Genomic DNA, 22245 nt, shown 5'->3' with positions numbered 1-22245 from the left:
AAGAGATAAAATTACATTTCTATTTTTACACATATATCTTTTAAATATCTTACATATTTCTTATATTTTATATAAGATCTCTTTGTTTTAAAATAAATCTGGGCAATTTAAAATCCAAAAGTAAGCCTGGTCCAAGTTTTGCAGCTGACTGATATGACTGTTCATTTTGTTCCTTCATTTCATAGATACTTGTTGGGCATCCACTCTGTACCAGGCACTGTTCTTAATGCAGTGGGGACGAGAGCACAGTCCGGCACAGAAAGATAAATATTTAACTTAGAGTCAGGTAGGAGTAAGTGCAGACTGCAGGAAAGGACACAGGGAGGGGACAGGGTGGAGGTAAGTGCTGTTCGGTTTTAGACAGGACAGTCCAGGAAGGCTCTTTGAGAGGTGGCATTGCACAGGGGCCTGAAGGGCAGGTGGACATGAGCCAGGAGAATCCTGGGGGTGGGAGGAGGGCAGAGGGACTTGCTGGACTTCGAGGGTTTGGCTGGGCATGTCACTTAGTGTGCACTCTTAACAGCTCTGAGTCTAAGTTCAAGTCAGTAAGGGACGCTGTGGCTTGTAGTTGGCACTTCAGATATTCAGTGACATCAGATGCCACTGTCGAGTCGCTTCCTACCATGGATGTAGAATGAAATGGTTATAACTCCTCTCTTTTGGAGTAAGGAAAATAGATTAAGATTTTTACAAAACAGATCAAATGACTCATTGTAGATTCTCATGTTAATTTTCAGGTCATATTTGAGTCTTGGGTTATAAGTTTAACATTGAGAGCATTGTTGGACATTATTGACAAGCAAGAATTTTTCTCTCTTGCTTTCTGCTACTCCATCTCCTTTGCTTACCTTCCTTTTCTCCAGGAGCAGGACTCAGGTAGTCAGCAGGTTGGGTTAGAGACAGTTGAGTAAGGAAAGGAGTGGAGACGAGGAAGACAAAAAGGCCCGTGTGACCACGTGCGCAGGCTGCCCTCCAGGCCCAGGAGACCCGCTTCAGCCCAGGCCCCGCGCCTCCCTCAGAGCTGAGCGACCACGGAGCCCTGCTCCCTGAGCCCTCAGCCCGCCAGCCTCTGACTGCTTCCTCACCTGTTCGCCACCTAGTGGCATGGTATGACGAGCCTGTGCCTAGTCATGCTACCCTGTGCTCAAGTGACGAGTCCTGAGTACTTGTGGTAACGACCCCATCCCTGCACCCCAAGACGGGTTCCACGCCAACTGGAAGGGGCGGGCCGGTGCTCAGGGAGTAACTGGGTGGTGAGCTGCCCATCCGTACCTGAGGTCCCACAGTCCCCTGAGAGTCTCAGTGAGGTGAAGGGACCTGTAGTCAGCCTTTCATGATGTGTGTTTGTTTAGATGGTGCCAACTGGCTGACTTTTTTCTGCCAGCCGGTGAAGAGCTGGAATGGATTGATCCTTCGAAAGCCCATAGATATGGAGAAGCGTGAATTGATACAGAGGCAAGAAGCTACCCTGTTAGATCTGCGCAGTTACCTGTTTGCTCGCCAGTGCACCCTGCTCCTCTTCCTGCAGAGGCCGTGGGAGGTGGCTCAGCGCGCCCTAGAGCTGCTGCACAGCTGTGTGCAGGAGCTGAAGCTCTTGGAAGTGAGTCGTCTGTTTTCCCAATTTACCCTTCTCTCGACTGTTCAAACGGAAATCCCGGGATTGCACTGTTTATGCTTAGGAAAGAGTTTTCTTTTTCTGAATGTCCTTAATTTTTTGTGTATAATCTGTATAGTTACTCTTTACATTGATTAATTATTTGCTAGAAAATATAATTTCTACTCTCGATGTGGTGGAGTTTATGTTGGCACAAAGCAAGCCTCTTAGATCAGTTTCTTAATATAATTTTGAAGGTGCCTTTGGTTTATTCTCTGGAAGTGGGTCTTCATGATAAAGATTACTCCCCTGATGGACATACAGGATTAGGTTTTGCAGGTAGATATTTGTTTTATTTCAGAACTGTCTTTGTTTTTCATGTGAACATGCAAGTAACAATGCGACACACAGCCAGCTGCACCGCATTAATTAGAAGCACAGAGTTTAATGGAAGGCACGGTGTGAATACGTGTGTCCATATGTACGTGAAAGAAACGCTTAGTGAGGCTAGACAGTGTTGATCAGTAGTGACATAGCGCCTCTAAAGATGAATCACCCAGGGCCCCTGAACCCTTTTCCTGCCTGTAGAATTATAAACATTATAGTGAGGACACCTAGGTAGGGGGTTCCTGCCATTTAATTTCAGCGACCTGTTTACCCAGAAAAATGCACATATGCATATACAGAATGTTATATATCATTACAGAAGTTTCATAGATAACCCGTTCTTCGGTGAAGAATTAAATGAGAGGTCTATTTCCACTTCACAGATGAAGAAAGTGGGTCTGGAAGTGGTTAGATGACTTGCACAGTAACATAACTAGTCATAGAATCAGATCATCCAAGCCAGGTTAGTGGCCCTTCTGTCATAGTCCAGGTCAGCACCCCCTGGGTGCACAGTTATGAAAGGTCTCAGAGTGTGATATCATTGTGTCAGGTAAGCCATTGGGAGGGGTAGTCTTTCCTAATACAAGAACTTTTATTGTACGCCCTAGAATATTAAATAGAGGCTCAACACTTAGTTTGAGATAATCTCAGGAGATTTAACCTTTTTTTAATCCAAATGAAGAGAAATTACTTTAGTTAATTTTTAAAGGAAAAATGCTTAGCCCAGCTGTCATAAACTCAAGAATGTACGAATTTAATTATTTTCTTGCCTTAGACATCTAATCAAGCAAACGAGGAGAAATACCATTTTCCACCTTGAAGTGGTATTCTTGGCTCCCTCTAGCCGATTTGATTCAGATCACCTGCTCTGGCTACCCCGATCCTGCTGTGCAGACCTGGGGTGCTGTGAGGTAGCCACTCACTCACAAGATAGGCTGGCTGTGTTTGTGTGTGCCTGGTGAGTTGACCCGACTTTGAGACTTTTGTCTTGTTAGTGTACTGGTGGGGAAATGGGTACGTAGTAGAGTCTGGCCAGGTCACACTTGGCACTTCTTGTTGGAACTATCCCAGAAGGGCTGTGTAGGCAGTGGAGTATGGCTTGGGCAGTGTGGGAAAACCACTGAGGTGGTGCGGAACCAGCCCCTGTAGTGCTGTGCCCAGCCTGTCCAACTCAAGGATTTAAGAACCTTTCTCAAATTCTTTTTCTTACCTTAGAAAGTTGACCAGTCATAGCATGGCTGCCAACCTGCAGAGAGGAGAGGACCCATTGCTGGAACCAGCAGAGCAGGTGGCCTCGAGGGCTGGTCCCCTGGTGAGGGGCCGCTGGCCCTGGGGACGGAGCCGGCAGTGCAGCCACTTTCTTCTTTTGCCCTCCTGTCTCCTGCAGGCACTCTGGAAGCTGGAAGGCCAGGGAGCCCATTGATGTATTACATGACAGCAGGGGGGCATTGTGGCGGGGCATCCAGCACAGAGCAGGAATGGTGTCATTGCACAATAGTGTCTTTGTCCTGCCATGACCCCTTATATCCTGGCGTGTCCAGACATGCAGGTGAGCTGCGGAAGGACATGTGGTGTCCCTCTCATTCACTGCGCCACACTTGCCTCTTGTCAGTTTTCCCAGCGCACAGCAGGTTCTGCGCACCCCAGCTCGTCTTCCGAGTCCTGTAATGCCTCTGGCCATCGTGGAAGTGAAGGAAACAGGCCAGTTATTACCCTTTGCCTGGAAAAAGGCACATGCAGGTGGTAGGTGGCGTGGATTCCCGAGTTCCTCGCCAGAGTTTGTGTCAAGGGCAGCGCACGGGCAGGTGTAACTGGACTCTGCGGGCTCTTCTCTGGAGTGCGGGTGCGCTGGGCCTTTCTGAGTGCCTCGTGCTGTTTTCGGCACGTCGCATTCACTGTGGTGTTTTGTCCCGGGCTCTTTTCTTTTTCCTTTCCTTCCTTTCCTTTTCTCTTCTCTTCTTTTCTTTTCTGGATAACAAAACAGTCATTGTCGTCTTCATATTTTCTCTGGTGGAGGTGGTCCCACTTCTGATCATGTTTATTGCACTCCTCTGTACTTTCCTGGTTCTGCGCCGTCCCTCTTACAGAGTGCACAAGCTGAATGCCGAATGCAAGGAGGGGACACGCCACCTGATGTTCGCTCTCACTATCTCGCTGCTTCCTAGTGACCATTCCTGTTCCCTGCGCTCACGTCACACACAGCCAGACGCTGTCGTGTGGCTGCACTGTCACTCGGCGCCCGTTGCTCAGTGTGTGCAGAGGTCCTGGGCCTCTTAAGTATGCTGTGCCTGTGAGATGCCTGGGGCTCGGCCCAGCGCAGGTCGGCCTGCACCTCCTCGCCGGGCGTGCTCTCCTGCCTTACGTGCCGACACGAGTGTGCTCTCTCGCGGTGCTTCGCGGGAACTGCTTGTTCACTTCAGAAGCGCCTCCCTGTCTTGTACCAGCAGTTTGACTGGAGTGTAGTCAGGTGTCCCTTGTGAGGGTTTCAGGAAGTCGGGGCTGGGCTCTGGAGCCAGACCGTCTGCTCTTGGACCCCACCGCACCCCTTCCCGCTGGGACCTGACGCATCCACTTACCCCTTTCAGGTTGGTTTTCCATGTAGGGACGGGGCAGACCCGTAGCTGCCATCTGGGCTGTGAGGGCCCATGAGGTGACACCTGGCACATCATCTTCCCTTCACCCAGGTCAGGTGTTAGCATGGCTTTCTTTATAATGTTTTTTTTTTAATGTTTCTTTCAAGTGGTAGAGTGTTCCACGTACACTTACATATTAGCATTCTCAAGACTGGAGAGGTCATGCGCTGCTTCACACATGAAATTATTCTCTCAGCTTTCTCTTCTAAGATTCCTTCTCCAGGGTGGGAGGGGTGTTCTAGCTTATGTATTTTGCAGTTGGCAGTTAAATTGGAAAATTTATTCTTAGAGTTTCTTTTAAAATTTTCTGGAAACAATCAAAAGTCAAAAGACTCAACTATTTATGTGTTTAATACATTTGACTCTACTTTCAAAATCAGACTCGTTTCCCTGTGTCTGGGCTGGCTTTCTGGTGGCTTGTTTTTCATAGTCAAGTCAGTGCCAGAGGCCAGCATTGAGCTGTGGCTCTGACACAGGGCTGAGGTGGCTGAGCATGGTGGCTTCCCTGCTACGGCAGTGTTGTGGACACAGAGGCCGGGACTCAGACAGCTTGCAGGCTGGGCCACTGTGTGGTTCTTTTAGGGTTAGACTTATGTCTGTTCATGCTTTTAAGCCCAAAGCCTAAGTATTGCGATTATTGTGCATTTCTAATTGTGACATCTCTTTAGCAGAAAATGCTATATATGTTTGCTTTTGTGGTTTGTAAGGCATGTCCCAGTAACCTCCAGGTTGACTTATCAGTTGATTTAAAGTATCTTCTTTGAGAGGAAGGGGCAGTGTGGTGGCCATATGCCATAGGAACAAGCTTCACCTCTAGTTGGGCCCAGAGTCCCACCCAGGGGTGCCAGTTAAGAGCCTTGGGCCAGCTCCCCTGATTGAAATGTGGAAAAACGGAAATTGTACTCACCCCATACAGCTGTTAGGGATGAAGGAGTAACATCCCTAAAGTTACACCAGTTCTGTGTGGGTTCACATGACTCCATTGCACAGTATTCCTTTTTTTTTTTTTTCAACAATATGCAAAAATGTTCCCTCCATTTACCAAAAATTGATAATATTCTCTATTGGACACAAATACACAGAAGGAAATGTCATGCGTATTCTGACAGCAGGAGTCCCCTTGTCAGCCTCAGCCTTTCTGTCGATAGAGGAGCTACTGTCCACTCAGTCAGTCCTGTTCTGAGCAGGGCTGCCCGGGGGTCTTGGCAGTGTGTGACCTTGTGCATCACCTTGATGCCACGATCATACAAGCAGAAACGCTAGTTCAGGGATGCACTGTTCTTAAAGCGTTTCGTGTACCCGTCAGGCGGCCTTCTAGAAAGATCTACCATTTTCAGTTACACCAGCAATGCTTCTTTTCTCATCTTTGCCAAGCTGATCAGTGAGAACGATGTAAGGAAGATATCTTCTAGAAGGCCATTATGTGTTTGTCCATTGACTGTCCAAATGATTTTTTCTTAATGTGTTGGCCTTGGCACTGTTTTGTCTTTATCTGCTTAGGTGTGGTCATGTTCACAGACAAGATAGGCCAAGAAGAATTAAGACCCCTCAGGGTCCCAGAAGAGCCACCCATTCTAGAGACTGGCCAGAGCCGTGTTCGGGAGGCCGTCACAGCTAGTGGCCAGGTTGTGAGCAGGGGCTGCCTATGGTAGACGTTTCCAGGTTAAACTGGAGAAGGCAGATAAGGTGGGCATCCAGGCTGGATGGCTGCGATAGGTGTCCTGAGGCTAGGGCCCAGCAGCGCACAGAAGCAGAGGTGTGGCTGAAGACTGTAACTCGGGGTCGTCGAGTACGTGCTGTGTACTAGGCACTCTGCTAGGCTCCTCAGTGGATACATGGAGGCTGTTGCGACCTTGAGCCGTGAGGCTCTGAGCTGGAGGAGGAGTGGGAATGGACAGGAGAGGGGTCAGTGCGAAGGAAGGGTGCTGCTGAGGAAGAAGCAGTGAGAGTTGATGGCTCCAGGAAGAGAGAAAAAGGGCTACCAAGCATCCTTTGAGAAACAGGTGATTCCTGCCAGGCATCGTGGTAAACATGGGGTAGGGGGCAAGGGACATGCATGAGGAAGAAGCCCAGTCGCGTGCACTGAGCAGCCGTGCCTGCAGGTGGTCCAAGCACAGTGTCAGGGCCAGCCGGTGAGAGAAGAATGTTCGGTTGCAGGAAGGGTTCAGGGACGAAGAGGCAGCTCTGCACGGGTACTTCTGTTCAGTTTGGTAAATGTTTATGCCTAACATGTGCTTAGGGAGGTTTCTAGAGGTGATCTTCTATGAGCTAGCTTTTAAAATATTTATTTAATAAACAAATATTCATTGAGCACCTATTTTGTGCCAAGCAGACATTTATTCTAGGCACCAGGTTTTTAGCAGAGAGCAAGACAGACCAAACCCCCACCCTGTGGAGTTTTGTTCAGTGGAATGAGTAGGCTGAGTAAGGGTTCACCAGGTAGATGTGGCTTGTGGTGACCAGTGTAAGAGTGTATTCCAGCAGAGAAAATGATGTTTTATTTAAGGAACTATAAAGGACCTTAGTCTTGTTGGAACTTAAGGGGTGAAGCAGGGCTTGGAGGTGAAGGCTACAAAGGTACTGGAAGCAGACTTCGAAGGGAAGTTATGAAAGTGCTTGTGTGTTGTTTTGAAGGTTGGATTTTATTCTAGAGCTGGGAGGGAGCCATTGCTGGGTTTGAGGCGGGGGTGTCATGAAAGGTATTAGGACCTGGTCGGGTGGAGGGCAGAGAGGGTGAAGAATTAGGTGGAGACTTCTGCTGTAACCTAAGGATGAAGTTCTGAACTAAGGCAATGGAGTTAATTTTTAATAAATGGATTTAAAAAGTTTATTCCATGAATAAATGGTTTGAAATCAACTGAATATCTGTAAAAATATGTCTTGATCTCACTCCATGCACAATTAAGTTCAGGTGGAATTTTGGTCTAAACATGAAAGATAAATGAGAAAACTTCTAGAAGATAAAATGGGAGAATATGTTCTTGACCTTGAGGTCAAGAGCAAATGTTTCTTAAATAGGACCAGAAGACACTAACCATAAGGAAGAGAGTGATAAACAGACTGTGTGGCAGTCAGACCTTCCCTTCAGCAGGGGCACCACTGAGTGAGTGAAAGGCAAGTGCAGAGTGGAGGAGTGTTTGCAGGATGGGCGGTTAGGAAGGACTCTCACCCCGAATACACAGAGAACCCCCACAGGTCACGTAGAAAGCACTGACAAAGCTGTAGAAAAATAGGCAAAAGAAGATATCCATACGGTCAGTAAGCACATGGATCAGTTAATCACAGTGAAATGCAAACTAAAGCCACAGTACCCCCCGCCCACGCCCTGTCCCCAGGATGTTCTGGCTCAAATGGAAAGGCTTGACAGGTTCTGGTGAGAGGGCAGAGACCCTGGGCCACGTTCGTTGACGAGGAGTTGGATGGGTGCCACCATCTGCTGGAACAAAAGATACACATACCCTGGGGTAGACAGAAATACATACATGTATGTACCCAAAGGCACATGCAGAACGCTGTGGCAGCATTATTCATAATTGCTAGAAACTGGAAATAACCCAAATGTCCATCATGTCCAAGGCATATAGGCTCTGCGGTACACTCAGGCCCTGGCAGGCATCCAGCTTGTCACCAACGTGAAGTGGAGCTACAGAAGCCAGGCACGAGAATACATATGTGGTTCCTTGTGTACAGAATTCAAGATTAAGCAAAGTCTGTCCGTCCTCAGGGTGTGGCCAGTCGGCGTTTGTGAAGAGGATGGTGACTGGCAGGGAGCTCAAATGTGGTTGGTTCCCTGGGGCACGTGGGCCTGTTGGGTTAACTTAGGGTGCTCTTTCTCAGTATTTGGATTACATAAAAAATACAGGTTCTACAGAACAAAGAATAAAAAGAGCTCCTTTAGTTTTAGGTTTTGAAAGTGGTAAAACCTCTCTTGCAGTTACTGATGATATGGTATTGGGAGAGGAGGGGGCTTTAAGAAAACCAAAGAACATAGAGTAAGAAATTAATTAACATGTCTGTTGCTCACAAAAGAGGTTATGCAAATGGCCCAGAAGTCAGCCTCCTACCTGTTAGGGAGTATGACTTGTCAAGAGTCACTGAGCCCGCCACCCCATGCAAATGAGATGACAGAGCGCAGCGGGCTCGGCCCTCCAAGTGGCGAGGAGGCTCACTCTTTGTTGAGTTCTGGGTTGGCGGCTTCAGAGGGACTTGGGCTGCCACCACCTGACTTGTGGTTCCTGGGAGAGACCCAGCTGGGCCCCTGGCACCCCTGGCATGTTTGTCGAGCGCACTCATCCCACACTGCTGCCACTCTTGGACTGGCTCCCCAAGGCGTGCTCATGACCATTCAAATAGGGTTAAACTGGTTCTAGTGGTTAGTGTTACCATGGCTGCAGGACAGCCACTCTTTTCCAAGGTTTATGGAACTTTGAAGAGAATTCTCAAACGCTGCTGTAATGGATAAAGTAACATTTAACAAAGCTTGACAGTACCAAGTTTTAGTGAGGTACAGACAAGTTGGAACTTGAGCGTGATGGTACAGTGTCAGTTGGCACAACCACTTTGGAAAACTCTTTGGCAGTGTCTGCTGAAGTTCAGTAAGCCTGCCCTGTGACCCAGCACTCCCATTCCTTGGCACCCAAGAAAAAGGAGTCCAACCAGAAAACAGTGTGGCCGTGTTCAGAGGAGCCTGTGACCTAGGAGGAGGCTCTGCCTGTGGTTCATTTCTTGGGAATAAAGTTGGTATAACTGTGCTCCTAGCAGCATGGCTTATGATCGGTCACCTTTGATTAGTAGACTGTGTCTCGACTGGGAGGCGGTGGGTACCTGATGGTGAGGCCACGCTCTCTGCCCCTCACTGCCCTGTGCCGCTGTTCCAGGAGACGGGCTTGTCCACCTCCTCCTGAGTAGCTGAGCACAGGGGCAAGGGTCTTCTGGGTCCAAGAAGGCTCCCTCGCCCAGAGAGAGGGCGGCAGCGTGGCAAACAGTTTACCCGCAGTAGCCAGAGCCTGGAAGCAACCAGACCCCTGTCAGCAGGGGGATAGAGGCGATACTGTGGTGTGTGGAAAAGGCCTGATACCCGCAGCAAAGCACAGCACGCTGCTGATAGCCTGCAAGGTCGAGCCATGCTCCGTCACGCTGAACGAAGACCCCGTGTGCAGATGAGCTCGTGCTCGTGACTCGGCTCGTGTGAGGTTCAGCAGTCAGGCAGAGGGCGCTGCTGGTGACAGCCAGCGCAGGGAGCGGGTGCCAGCTGGGAAGGGGCTCTGGGGGCCTTCCAGGCTAATGGAAACGGTCTGTTTCTCTATTTGAGTGTTGGTAACAGATATATCCATTGAGCTCAACTTACAATCTGTGCCCTTCACATACCTTGCTGTATGTATTTTGTAACTTCTTATTTTTTATTAATCCTCACTGGAGGATATTTTTTTCATTGATTTTTAGAGAGTAGAAGGGAGGGAGGGAGGGGGAGACAGAGAGAGAGAAAGAGAGGGAGAGAGAGGAAGAAACAGAGAAACATTGATGTGAGAGAGACACACCGATTGGCTGAGCACACCATGACCACAGCCAGGGATCGAACCAAGTATGTACCCTTGACCAGGAATCAAACCCCACAACCCTTTACCACACAGGCCAACATTCTAACCACGGAGCCACACTGGCCAGGGAGTAACTTATTTTTTTAAGTAATTGAAAAGTATCACTACAATCATACTTTAAATTAGTAAGGTTCACTAAAATGTCCTGAAGTCTTAGGCCACCATCACTGAAGTTCAGGCTGTCGTGGAGCCGAGCTCTGCCAGGCCTTTGAAATGGATGGAGAAGAAACACTCGCCGGTCACTTGGGGTGTTCAGTTGGGGTCTGGTTGGGAGCCAGACGTGCACACACACAGGAGAGGCAGCGGAAGAGGGAAACGGCACTGAGACGCAGCCGATCACAGGTGTTGAAAGATGCCGGGCGACATACCAGTTTACGTTCTGACATCTTTCAGTGACAACTTAAATTTAAACTGGTGTGTCATAGGAAATGTAGGAATGCGAAGGTCTCTGAAAACAGGGGCAATTAGATCACAGCAGTTACTGAGCAGACTTGGTGGCAGGAGCCAGCGTGTACCCAGGATGCCGGAGCACATTGTGTGGCTTCCAGCCCGGCAGGACTGACCGGAGGCCTCAGGTTTCAGTTAGTGAAACCAACACTGTGTCTGGACAGTAGGGCGGAACAGTCGTGTCAGGGCATGTGTGCCAGCGTGCCATCCACCTGCTGCCTGTGACCTGCTGCGGACTGATGATACGTGCCCTGCTTCAAACTTACCAAGTGCTCCTTGCTGCTTGCAGAAAACATCTGTGCTGTAACCTGTCTACAGTGTCACTCCACTGTTCCCATCATGGTGTGTGACTCTTGGTTCTTCCCCCCCACACACATGTGCCCCACAGTCCATCGCTCGATCTCTGCTGCTGTCACTCCCGCAGGCTTCGGAGAGCGACCCAGTGCCCCTCTCAGAGCCCCCTGCTGTGGCTCCTGGGTTTCCTCAGTCTTCTGAGTCACAAGACTCTTAACTTAAAGCACTGTGCTGAGCCCTGCTTGGCCCGTGTCCTTCATCCTCGCTGGCAAATAACCAGTGTGTGCCTGAGGAACAGCGGCCTGTGTAGCAGAAGTCTGGTAGGACTGGGGCCTGTGTGGTGCGTCTTGTGAGGCAGAAGTTCCCAGATTGCCTGGCACCTGGGAACCAGGAGGCCCCGAGGTGAGGCCAGCCCACTCAGAGCCCATCCTGGTTTGACTGGGGAGCGGGGAACATGCCCTGTCCAGGGACCAGAGCTGCGCCCCGACCAGCTCTCCTGCGCACCCCTCTGGGTGCGGTCCATTGCCTGGGCAAGAAAGTTGTGCCACTTCATGAAAGTAGCTCTGACCACGTAATGTTTTTCTATACTGATTTTTCTTTTCAGAGGCTCGAAGTATTTTGTCTCATTTTTCAGAGACTAGGCAATTTAGCTCTTATAGGAACATTCAGTGACACTCTGGTTCTTCCACTTGGCTCCAGGTCCTTTTATTTGTGCTCTTGGTGTGCTGAAGGAGTCCGCCTTACACAAGTCAGTTTCCTCAGCATTGTGCAGCGACAGAGAATTACTTCTAGCCCCCTCCCCTTTTTAATCCTCATCAGAGGATATGTTTTTTCACTGATTTTAGAGAGAGATGAAAAGAGAGAGAGAGAGAGAGAGAGAGAGAGAAACATTGATGTGAAAGAGAAACAAATTGGTTGCCTCTTGTACTTGCCCCAGCTGAGGATCGATCCCGCAACCTAGGTATGTGCCCTGATCAGGAATCAAACCTGCACTATTTGCTTCAACTAACTGAGCTACCCAGCCAGGGCTCGGTTACCATTTTAAATGATACCAGTGACCATCTCACCGGAACTGGGGTGCAAGTTGTGAGAGACCCCATATTGTTACTGCCACCAAGAAAGCAGTCAGCACTGCCAACTGTGAGTGTTAAGATGCCAGTGATTGTGAGACACTTTCTGATTTCAGAGATGCTGAAATGTGAAACAAAAGGACCCCTTAGAGTTGATCATATACAGTAGATGCTTTTGTACAATATCACATTTGTTTTATTATTTTTTAATGCAACAGCTCAAGTATTTACAGAAGTAGAGAGGATAATGTAATGAACTTCTGGGTACCCGTCACCAGCTGTAACAGTCCCCAACCAGAATGTGGTCAGTTTCTTATGTCATCTATGTCCCTGTCTGCTTTCCCCTGAGTTATTTTATTTAATTTTTAAATTATTTCTTTATTGATTTTGGAGAGAGAGGAGGGGAGAGAGAGAGAAACATCGATGAGAGAGAACATCAATTGGTCGCCCCCTGCATGCCCCTCACTGAGGATTGGGCCCACAACCTGGGCATGTGCCCCGACCAGGAACCAAACTGGTGACCTCTTGGTGCTCGATGCTCAACCACTGAGCCATACCGGCCGGGCTCCCCTGAGTTATTTTCTAGGCAAATCCTATATATCATGCTTTGTTTGTGTGTAAATATTTCAGTGTATTTACAGAAGTAGAGAGGATAATGTAATGAACTTCTGGGTATCTCTGAGTATCTTCTGAACTTAATGTATCTCTGAGCAATAGGAACTCTTTTTAGAAACTGATCACACCTAAAAAAATTAACAGTAATTCCTACATATAATCTAATATCTACTCAATATTTAGATTTCTTGTATTGAATATAATCTTTCTGAAATGTGACCCAGTGGACCCAGTGGTCTGAAGTCTTAGCTTCCTTTCTTCATAACATGTGCTTTTCACACCAAGATGTGACCAGGTCACAAACGTAAAGTGATGATAGTTAGCCTTGCAGGCCTCTTTTCTTCACGAGCTTTAAAAACTCTGTTAGTAAAAGGTAGATTTCTGGCAGGTCACTCACCAGCATCCGAAATATAGAACCCAGTCATGTATTTGGACATAGATCACTCCTTACTCTTTGCATGTGAACTGATGTAATTATTGTTATTGTCCCCTTTTTCTTTTCTGTGGTTTGGCAGATGACAGCACTGTTAGACTGGGTAGCTGCTTGAAGGGGCAGACTGGAACGTGTGGGGTTGGGTGGTTCCCGAGCACCCTCCTCATGCGCCTGCTCTTTTATTCCCTCCCAGGTCTCCGTGCCCCCCGGCGCATTGGACTGCTGGGTGTTTCTGAGCTGTCTAGAAGTGTTGCAGAGGATAGAAGGTTGCTGTGATCGGGCGCAGATAGACTCAAACATTGCCCACACTGTGGGTTTATGGAGCTATGCCACAGAAAAGGTAACTGCCCCTGAGTGCAGACTTGGGCATCGTCAGTGAGCTCTGCCTCTGGGGGCTGGACGGAGTAAGCCGAGTGGAGAAGTGCTGTTCACTGGGTCCCGCATGGGCAGTTCCAGTTACTTTAGGGCGTGTCTGGTAGCAGCCATGGACTGAATGGTTCCTGCTTGTATCACTTTGTTCAGCACAGGTCAAGTGCTTGTTCTGCTTGTGCTGAAGGTGTGGTTCTCACCAGCAGTTGAGGGGGGAGGTCTACAAAGAAGGATGAAGTGCGACACGTGCAGAAATGCAGCGTGCTCCCGTGTGTGCAGCATGATGGCCTGCTGGACTGGGGTCACGGGGGTGCAGGTGGAGCAGGAGACCTTGGAGCCTGGGAGAGCGTAAGCTGCGGGTTACCAGCCCCAGAGCCACACTTTGAGGGTTACCGTGTCAAATGACCCCAGTAAGGTATATTTTTATATCCAGATAAGAATCATTTAGATGGGAAAGGTAAATTTTTTCTAAAATTTAGTTGGATTTAAATTTTTATATTTAAATGTATAAATTCTCTGCTGACTGTTATGGCAAATAATTGAAATTGTGGATGTCTCTCAACAGTTAAAGTCCTTGGGCTACCTGTGTGGACTTGTGTCAGAAAAAGGACCTAACTCGGAAGACCTCAACAGGACAGTCGATCTTTTGGCAGGTCTGGGAGCTGAGCGGCCTGAGACAGGTACCTTCTGAGAAGTACCCATGCATGTGGTGCAGCAGAGCATAATCAGGTGTTGGTTGTAGCTCAAGTTCTAACAGTGTAATTACTCACCACGTGCGGAATGGCACTCAGTAATAGCTGACCAGATATACAAGGGTATTTTACCTTTTACTAACATACAGAAATGTTAAAACTCATTTAAGAAATTGTTGCAAGGTTTTGTAAAACTGTGTCTCAGTGTCTCAAAGGCTTACATGAGCTGGTTATGAGTTTTTACAGCCCTTGTGACATTGAAATTCACCCGTCTCCCTTTGAATTGACAGATGATCTAGTGTCCTAACGATACCGCCAGACCAATCCTTTTCCTCGGTCACTTACTCTGAGGCAGTAAAGGACTTCGAAAGGAGCGTCACTGGTTCCTTTGGGTGCCAGTCTAGTGATGAGTTTCATTTAGCATAACTGTTGCTAAAGTCAGCAATACCTAAGGAACTGAAAGGACTTCTACTAAATTGAAAAAATTTGAAAGGGAAAATGTATAATATTAATATTGCACTGTCTTACCCAGAGACCACGTCATTTGGCAGTAATTTAATTCACTGGAGGATTTGTAATACGTACTTTTAAAAACTAATCTTGCCCTGGCTGGTGTGACTCAGTTGGTTGAGTGTCATCCCGTGCACTGAAAGGTCACAGGTTTGATTGCTGGGCAGGGCACATGCCCAGGTTGCAGGTTTAGTCCCTGGGGTGCATGCAGGAGGCAACCGATCAATGTTTCTCTCTCACATTGATGTTTCTCTCTCTCTCTCTCCCTCCCTCTCTCAAATCAGTAAAACATTTAAAAAAAACCTCTAATCTCTGTCATAGATAAAAGTGTTATATGAAGGGTTTAGACTATTTAATGTATTTATTAATTGAATAGTGAACAGCTGTGTCTGGAAATAACGAAGATGAATAAGGACTCCATTTCTTTTTGTTTAAGCCAACACAGCTCAGAGTCCTTATAAGAAACTCAAAGAAGCATTGTCATCAGTAGAAGCTTTTGAAAAACACTACCTAGTAAGTATTTATATGTTGTTGCCCATCTGCCCGTGGCAGAAAACCCAGCTCTAGAACACTTTTTGCTACTGTGTGACCTTTTGAATGGGAATGAGCTGGCACTGGGGACCTCCGTCTTATTAGCCTTTTCAGTTTCTTTGGTACCCTAGGAAGTTGTGTATAAAACTTGGAATAGCTGTTGTTCATCAAATGTTCATTAGCTTATGCATAAACTCATCTTCAGATATTTATAATTTTGTTCAAAATAGCATTACTCATTCGATAGAACTTGTAAGAGAGGCTAATGAATGGTTTTCCGTGGACAAAAAAATAATTTGAACTTGAACAGAGCTATTGTGCTTGATTTTAAAAGATTTAAATTTGGGTGAGTCAATAAATAAAATAAAAATTAAAAATAAAAGATTTAAATTTGGAACCTTAGTACTATAGGTAGAAGGTCAGTGAGTCAGCTGCATCCCTGAGTCATGGTGAACTCGAGCATTAGACGGCAGCTTCTAATAGTCCATCCCCGTTGTCCGAAGAGTGAAAGAAAAATACTAGAAATGTTACCCACATACATAAAGTACTTTGACAGGTTAACTATTCTATGCCTGCTGAGTTTGTATTTCTTGTATTATGCTTTGTAATTTTTTTATGTTCAAGCTAACAACTTTGTATAAATCACATTACATAAAAACTCAACACAAAGTAGATGCAAAGTGAAAAATAATGTTAATGTTATTTAATAAGTCTTTTGCTTCAGCCTTGGATAAATAAATGTGGGATTTGTTTAGCATTAAAATGAAAGCACCGCATTATGTGTGTTTTGTCTTCTTTTCCACAGGATCTGTCCCATGCCACCATCGAAATGTACACGAGTATTGGGAGGGTTCGGTCTGCGAAGTTCGTTGGAAAGGATCTGGCAGAATTTTACATGTAATTGATTTTGAACTTTTCTTTGAATTTTGAACATTTGACACATGTAATTAGAGAAGATTTGTTATATAGAGAGTTAATGTGAAGTGGACAGAAAATTAACAATTGTCATCATTTTTTCAATTTCTTCCGAAAACCAAATGGAGAGATTTTCAGCTTGTTACTCTTAGTAGCTGATACTGATCTTTGCATTTCTTTTATTTAATGAAGTTAACATACACACACACACACACACACACACATATCTATGTATATATATAACATTGTAGATATATATATGTAGGTATTATATGTGACATATAGTATTATAACTACACTTATTCAATTGGAGTATTATGAGTAAATATTTAAGAATCTACATCTGATGGTAACTAAGTTGCGTTGTAGATTCTTAAATATTTTGTTCTATAGCATTCTCTCTAGTTCATGTAAATTACTCCCTAGGAGTTGGAAAGCCTAGAGGTCAGTGATGTAAAGTAACTGCAGGTGTAATGTTGTGAGAGAGGGTGACCGTGACTGAGTGATGTGTATAAATGCAGGGAACACTCCCAGTCTTCCAGCTCTGGAGTGTATTTCTCACGTGTTTGATAAGCTCAGCCTGCCACAGAGGGGAAACCCCAGCTGGCAGTGCCATTGCTGTTTGAAAGCATGGGAAAGAAATATACATTATAAGGGAAAAGATATTTAAGTTTTTTCCAATCAAAATATGTGTTCGAAATAACATCCTGAAATCTGTAGTAGTTTCATTAGATGAGACAAGAAGAATAATTTATTTTAACTGATTGAAGTGGCTGCAGAGGGATTCATAGATCATCTAAGTTTTCCAGCTGTGTGCTTGGTGCAGCTAACCGGTTGCCACTGATTAACAAGAGTCAGGGCTGGAATAGGCTATCTTAAGCCTCTATCTAGTGTATTTCAGGAGTTGTTAGTGGAACAAAGGAGCCATATTTGCTGATGCTGTGAATGGTGCCCACCTAGACACTAGTCCATTCTGAGGCCAGGAGTTACAGTGGCTAATTGGACAGTTGGGTCTGGTTTCAGCTTGGCCATAGACTAGCTGGGTGACCACTGGCCTCTGTCTCTGGGGGTTGGGTGATGAATGGTCTGTAGATTTTCTTCCAGCTCTGGAATGTAAGAATCTTTGTCCAGAGATAGTAACTGAAGAAGTATTGAAGGTTTGGAACTTTAAAAAGGGGTGGAATGGGAAAGGACCATAAAAGTGTTGAAAACCTAACACATATAATTGATAGGTTTAAAATTTAATTTGAGAATTTGAGAAATGTCACTGCTTCAAGAGTAGGGTAGTAAAAATGGGATGTCTTCCAAAGATGCCTATTTAGTGTTAGCCTTTGTCTTGTGAGTTCCCTTTGGGGAGGGCAGGGGCCCATGTTGTCATGGAGACTTTGGCAACCTCTTGCTAATGGTGCTTCCAACTTCGCTTTGTTTTATTCTGAACATCTTGAAGGTTTAAATTGGAAAGATCCTCTCTTGGGTGATAAATGTTGCTATTTAAATTTTTTATAGTTCTCTGTAAATCTTGGAAACCTGCTCAGTGCTATTTGCCCAATCTATATTGTTGGGCCATATAGACTGCTTCTGTGTTTCCCTAGCTTCAGTAGGTAGGTGGCACCAAGCCCCGATTTCATAGCTTCCTCCCTAACTAGCTGTGTACCTTCACCTTTTCTTACCCTTGGTGTTTTTATATGTTGGCTTGAAACAGTGAATGGTGCCCTCACTTCCTTCTCCTGAGAGTCACTGTGAAAGTTCGTAGGCTAGTGTATGGTCCTGAGCCCATCCTTCCGGTCCAGTGATGTACTCCTGGCCTGGTGAGCCTCCTCAGACCAGGGCCGTGCTCAGAGGACTCTCTGAGATGGCATAGATGGCATGCGGAGGGTTGTGAGGGGTGGCGGCAAGTCATGAAGGTTATGTCTAAGCTTGCTGGTTATCATAAACCATAACTAAAGCTTCTGTTTGTTGCTTGGCAAGGAGGAAAAAGTCTCCACAGAAGGCAGAAATCTATCTCCAAGGAGCACTGAAGAATTACCTGGCTGAGGGCTGGGCACTGCCTATCACACACACGAGGAAGCAGCTGGCTGAATGTCAAAAACACCTTGGACAAATTGAGAAGTATCCTTTAAGTGTAGCATTTTCATGAAATAGGAAAATTGTTGTCTTTTGTTTGTTTATTTATTTAAATAGCAACAATGCCCACAATTGAGTGTTTAATAAACACCTAATAATTAGGAGAGAAAAAGCCAACCTGTACATAGGTACCATGTCAAAGTAAATGAAATGCCTAGTCCTCAGATTTGATCTCTTTTTGAATTCCTAATAATTAAAAAAGAAAAGCAAAGGACTACCTGCTAGACTTCACTTAGAGAGCCCTGGGGCCCGGAGAAGCGTCGGCGCAGCTTGCCCTGCTGTAAGGCCCTCTGCGGGCCCCTTAACTGTCCTCTCCAGCTACCTTCAGACCAGCAGCCTGTTAGCCAGCGATCGCCACTTAACCGAGGAGGAACGCAAGCACTTCTGCCAAGAGATCCTCAACTTTGCCAGTGGGCAGGCAGACAGCCCAGGTAACACTAATTGTTAAACTTTTTATTAGGACTTTTAACTGTTACTGAGAAGTATAAAGAATATATGATGTGTAACGTGTGCTGGCCACCCAGATTACCACCTAGATTCAACAGCTAGTAACATTTTGCTGTGTAGCAAACATGTATCAATATGTTTCTTTTTACTTTTTTCATTTTGCTGAACTTCAAAGCAACCCAGCCAAAGTAGAACACTGCACCCTGAATGTGTAACACTTCACCCAGAAACAGTGTAGTATGTGTCTGAGAACAAGGGCAGTCCCTTAACACAGGGTTCTAATTTCCCAGTACTTAGTAGACCAAATTCAGACCTCCTCCTTGTTTTCCTACTTTACTTTTAGTAGAGTCTCATCGGGGATCATATGTTACATTTGATTGTTGTAGCTGAGTTCTCTTTTACTTTAGAACAGTTTTTTCCATCTTGTTTTCAAGACACTGACCAGAACTTTTAAAATATAAACAGCTGCATTGAGATAGATCTGCATACCATATAATTCACCGATTTGCAGTGTACAATTCAACAGCTTTTAGTATATTCACAGGTATGGGGGGCAGTCACCACAATCCACCGTCTGTCTCTGTAGATACCTATTCTGGATATTTGAATGGAATCATACAATATGTGTTTTTTTGTGACCAGCTTTTTTCATTCAGCACAATATTCTCAAGATTCATCCATGTTGTAGAGTGTCAGTGTTTCATTCTTCTTTATGGTTGAATAATAGTCCATTGTATGGATGGTCCACATTGTGTGCATTACTTCATCAGTTGTGTGTAAGACACTGACTTTTTACAGACATAGACTGTCCCACCTTCTGGAATTTGTTCAGTGTTTCCTCATGGGAGTGTCCAAAGGAAGGTGCATCTGAAAGGTCTAAATTCAAACTAAACGTCTTGGCAAATATATTTTGTAGATAATACTGTGTGGTAAGATTAAATCTACTGTAACATTTAGCTCTTGGGGTTTTGTTCATCAAGAAGAGTACTTATTGAAAATAGTACTGGTGGCCATCGGAAAATCCCATTGGCTGGGTGTTCAAGTGGCAGGTGTTCATCATCTCACAGCCCTGAGGCTGGACTGTGAGCCACGATGCCAGCAGGGTTGGCTTCTCATGAGGCCGCTCCTCCTGACTTGTCCTTCCATGGCAAGGAGAGCGGGAAATTTGGGGCTTCACTGAAGAATGTGGGGGGAACGCAATTCAATCCATAGCAGGTACTAACTACTTGAAAGCCAGTGTTTCATAGGTTTGGCTTCAGGTTGATATGGTCATTGACTGCTGGGACATGTGTCACTCACCTTGAGTCATTTGCATGGGTTTCTCAGGAGCAACATGGCATTGAGTTGTTGGTTTGTTTAGTTCTTGAATGTGCCCAAACTAATTGTTGGTAGAGCCATGTGTCATCTCTGCTGTATATGACATGTATGTAAGACTATGCAGTTATGCTTTTCCTGCCAACATTCTTTGGTATCTCTGTGTGAATAAGATACTTCATGATTGTCCGCTACTTTTTTTGTGATTTTAGAGCATCAATATCGGCAAGTCCTTTTGTTGATTAGTGTTTAATAAATACTACTGCTCAGTCCAGCAGCCCTGTGGATTTTCTAGACAAACCAGGTGCTTGTAGAAAGGATGTCCGAGAGAACAGTGGGTTCTTCTCACTTAACGACTGGGGCTGGGACCACACTGCCCCTTGCAGTTTGGGAGGCAGGTCTTCCTACTCCATGAGCTGACATCATAGGCTAGCAAACATCTGGGTTTGTTTCTAGATATACAGGGGTGGGTGGGGGTGGGTTGGCATCTTCATTTGGGAATTTTGTTATGGAGGTGGAAAGTGGTGGAATTCCTTGAAACGGTTCTAGGAATTGAACTATTTAAAAATACCATTTTGACCCAGGCCACTGTGACTCAGTTGGTTGAGCGTCGTCCCATGCACCAAAATGTCGCAGGTCGGGTCTTGGTCAGGGCACCTGCCTGGGGTGCTGGCTCGATTCCCAGCAGAGGGAGTGCAGGGGCAGCCGATCGATGTTTTCCTCTTGCATCAGTGTTTCTCTCCCTCTCTCTTCCTCCCTCTCTAAGATCATTTTAAAAATATGTTTTGAAATTGAGGGAGTTGACCTGTATTTCTCTTCGGTTTATCAAAACAGAATTTAGAAACTTTAATTTCTTTAGGCTTTATAATTTCCAGGAGTTTTCTAGCCATGTATTTATATTCTGCTTAGGAAAAAATAACTCTGGTGTGTGAAGATGGTATGAGGTTGAGTAGTTTTAAACTGTCTCATTTGAACTTCACTGCTTTTTGCTTCTCATGTTGAGCATACTCCAGCTGGCCCAATGGTAACCAAGGTCCTGTTGCCTCTGCATCTTCTACAAGTGTGACTTGGGAAGAAAAATATGGTGATATGTATTTGCAGGTCACAAAGTCGTTCTCCCTATGCATTCTTTTGCACACCTGAGAGATCTCCGTTTTACCCCCTCCAACGCCGTCATACACGTGGGCGGTGTTTTATCCGTGGAGATAACTGTGTGCAGTCAGATGCCCGTCCCCGTCCACATGGAGCAGATCGCCATCAGCGTCCACTTCAGCATCGAGAAAAACAGCTATCGGAAGACTGCTGAGTGGCTCACCAAGCACAAGACGTCCAATGGGATTATTAACTTTCCAGTGGAAACCTCGCCGTTCCCTGTGTCCCAGAACAGCTTGCCAGCTCTGGAGTTGTACGAGATGTTTGAGAGAAGCCCTTCCGACAACTCCTTGAACACCACAGGGATTATATGCAAGAATGTGCACATGCTCCTGAGAAGGCAGGAGAGCAGCGCTGCTCTGGACACTCCCTCGGGGGTGGCCCTGGAGGACGGGGCCCAGGTGCTGAAGTGTGGCGGTGTGACTCTGGAGCCAGGGGCCAATGCCATTACCTTCAGGACTCAGGTACATGTCGAGTTGGGTTGTTGACTTCAAAGGTGGTCAGCAGGGGCATTGGCTTGCAAGAATTGTCTGAAGTATGGCGAGAGTCAAGTGGAGGCCTCTGTTCTTTTAACCCCGGTATTGTTTTTATCCTTAAAGAAAATTAGACTGACAGTTAAAAATTTTTTTTTATACGTACGTATAGTTTTAAGGCAGTTGATAAATTTTGAATGAAGTTCTTAACATAATTATTTGTGTTCTCACTTGATTGACATTTTTTGCCTTTGTATTAACATACACCCTTGTTTGTTAAAATGAGATTTCAAAGAAGGCGGCATCCTTTTGTCTTAAACTTTGTTTTCCTTTTACGGCTGCATGGATGTCAAAACAATTGCTTCTGATGCACTCTGCCACAAGTCTGTCTCAATGCAGTGTGCCCTAGAAGTCCTGCTAACCAGGGATGTGGATGGTGGAAAGGACAGCTGTATGTCCTGTGTTTTAATCTAGTCTGAGAGCAGGTATTAAGTCTCATGTTGAGTAGCTCCATTCAGAAGAGAATGCCACAAATAAAGTGTATTCAATTGAAAATACATTATTGGAAGCACAGAGTCAAATTTAAGTCCCAGTTACTCAGAAGGACATCATTTGAGAGATTCTTAGGGCCTTTTGAACAGCCTGCAT

At 45.8% G+C, this 22245-nt stretch overlaps 1 protein-coding gene across 15 annotated transcripts in view; it reads left to right on the top strand.

The window, feature by feature from the left end:
- Nucleotides 1-22245, top strand: part of TRAPPC10 (trafficking protein particle complex 10) — a 91528-nt gene that overhangs the window by 42537 nt on the left and 26746 nt on the right. For 9 of the 15 annotated variants that reach the window (XM_036242468.1, XM_036242473.1, XM_036242469.1 and 6 more), the window contains 8 exons: nucleotides 1353-1600; nucleotides 13264-13410; nucleotides 14005-14119; nucleotides 15078-15154; nucleotides 15978-16069; nucleotides 18056-18196; nucleotides 18530-18642; nucleotides 21074-21588. In XM_036242468.1, coding sequence (XP_036098361.1) covers nucleotides 1353-1600; nucleotides 13264-13410; nucleotides 14005-14119; nucleotides 15078-15154; nucleotides 15978-16069; nucleotides 18056-18196; nucleotides 18530-18642; nucleotides 21074-21588 — 1448 coding nt within the window. Of the gene's footprint in view, nucleotides 1-1352; nucleotides 1601-13263; nucleotides 13411-13652; nucleotides 13855-14004; nucleotides 14120-15077; nucleotides 15155-15977; nucleotides 16070-18055; nucleotides 18197-18529; nucleotides 18643-21073; nucleotides 21589-22245 lie in introns of those variants that run through there. The other 6 variants (XM_036242478.1, XM_036242479.1, XM_036242472.1 and 3 more) reach the window with 4 other exon arrangements.

The sequence above is a fragment of the Molossus molossus genome, unplaced genomic scaffold, assembly GCF_014108415.1.
Source record: "Molossus molossus isolate mMolMol1 unplaced genomic scaffold, mMolMol1.p scaffold_m16_p_5, whole genome shotgun sequence".
NCBI lineage: Eukaryota > Metazoa > Chordata > Mammalia > Chiroptera > Molossidae > Molossus > Molossus molossus.
Note: the sequence above shows the minus strand (reverse complement) of the source record. Positions and strands in the feature narration are given on the sequence as shown.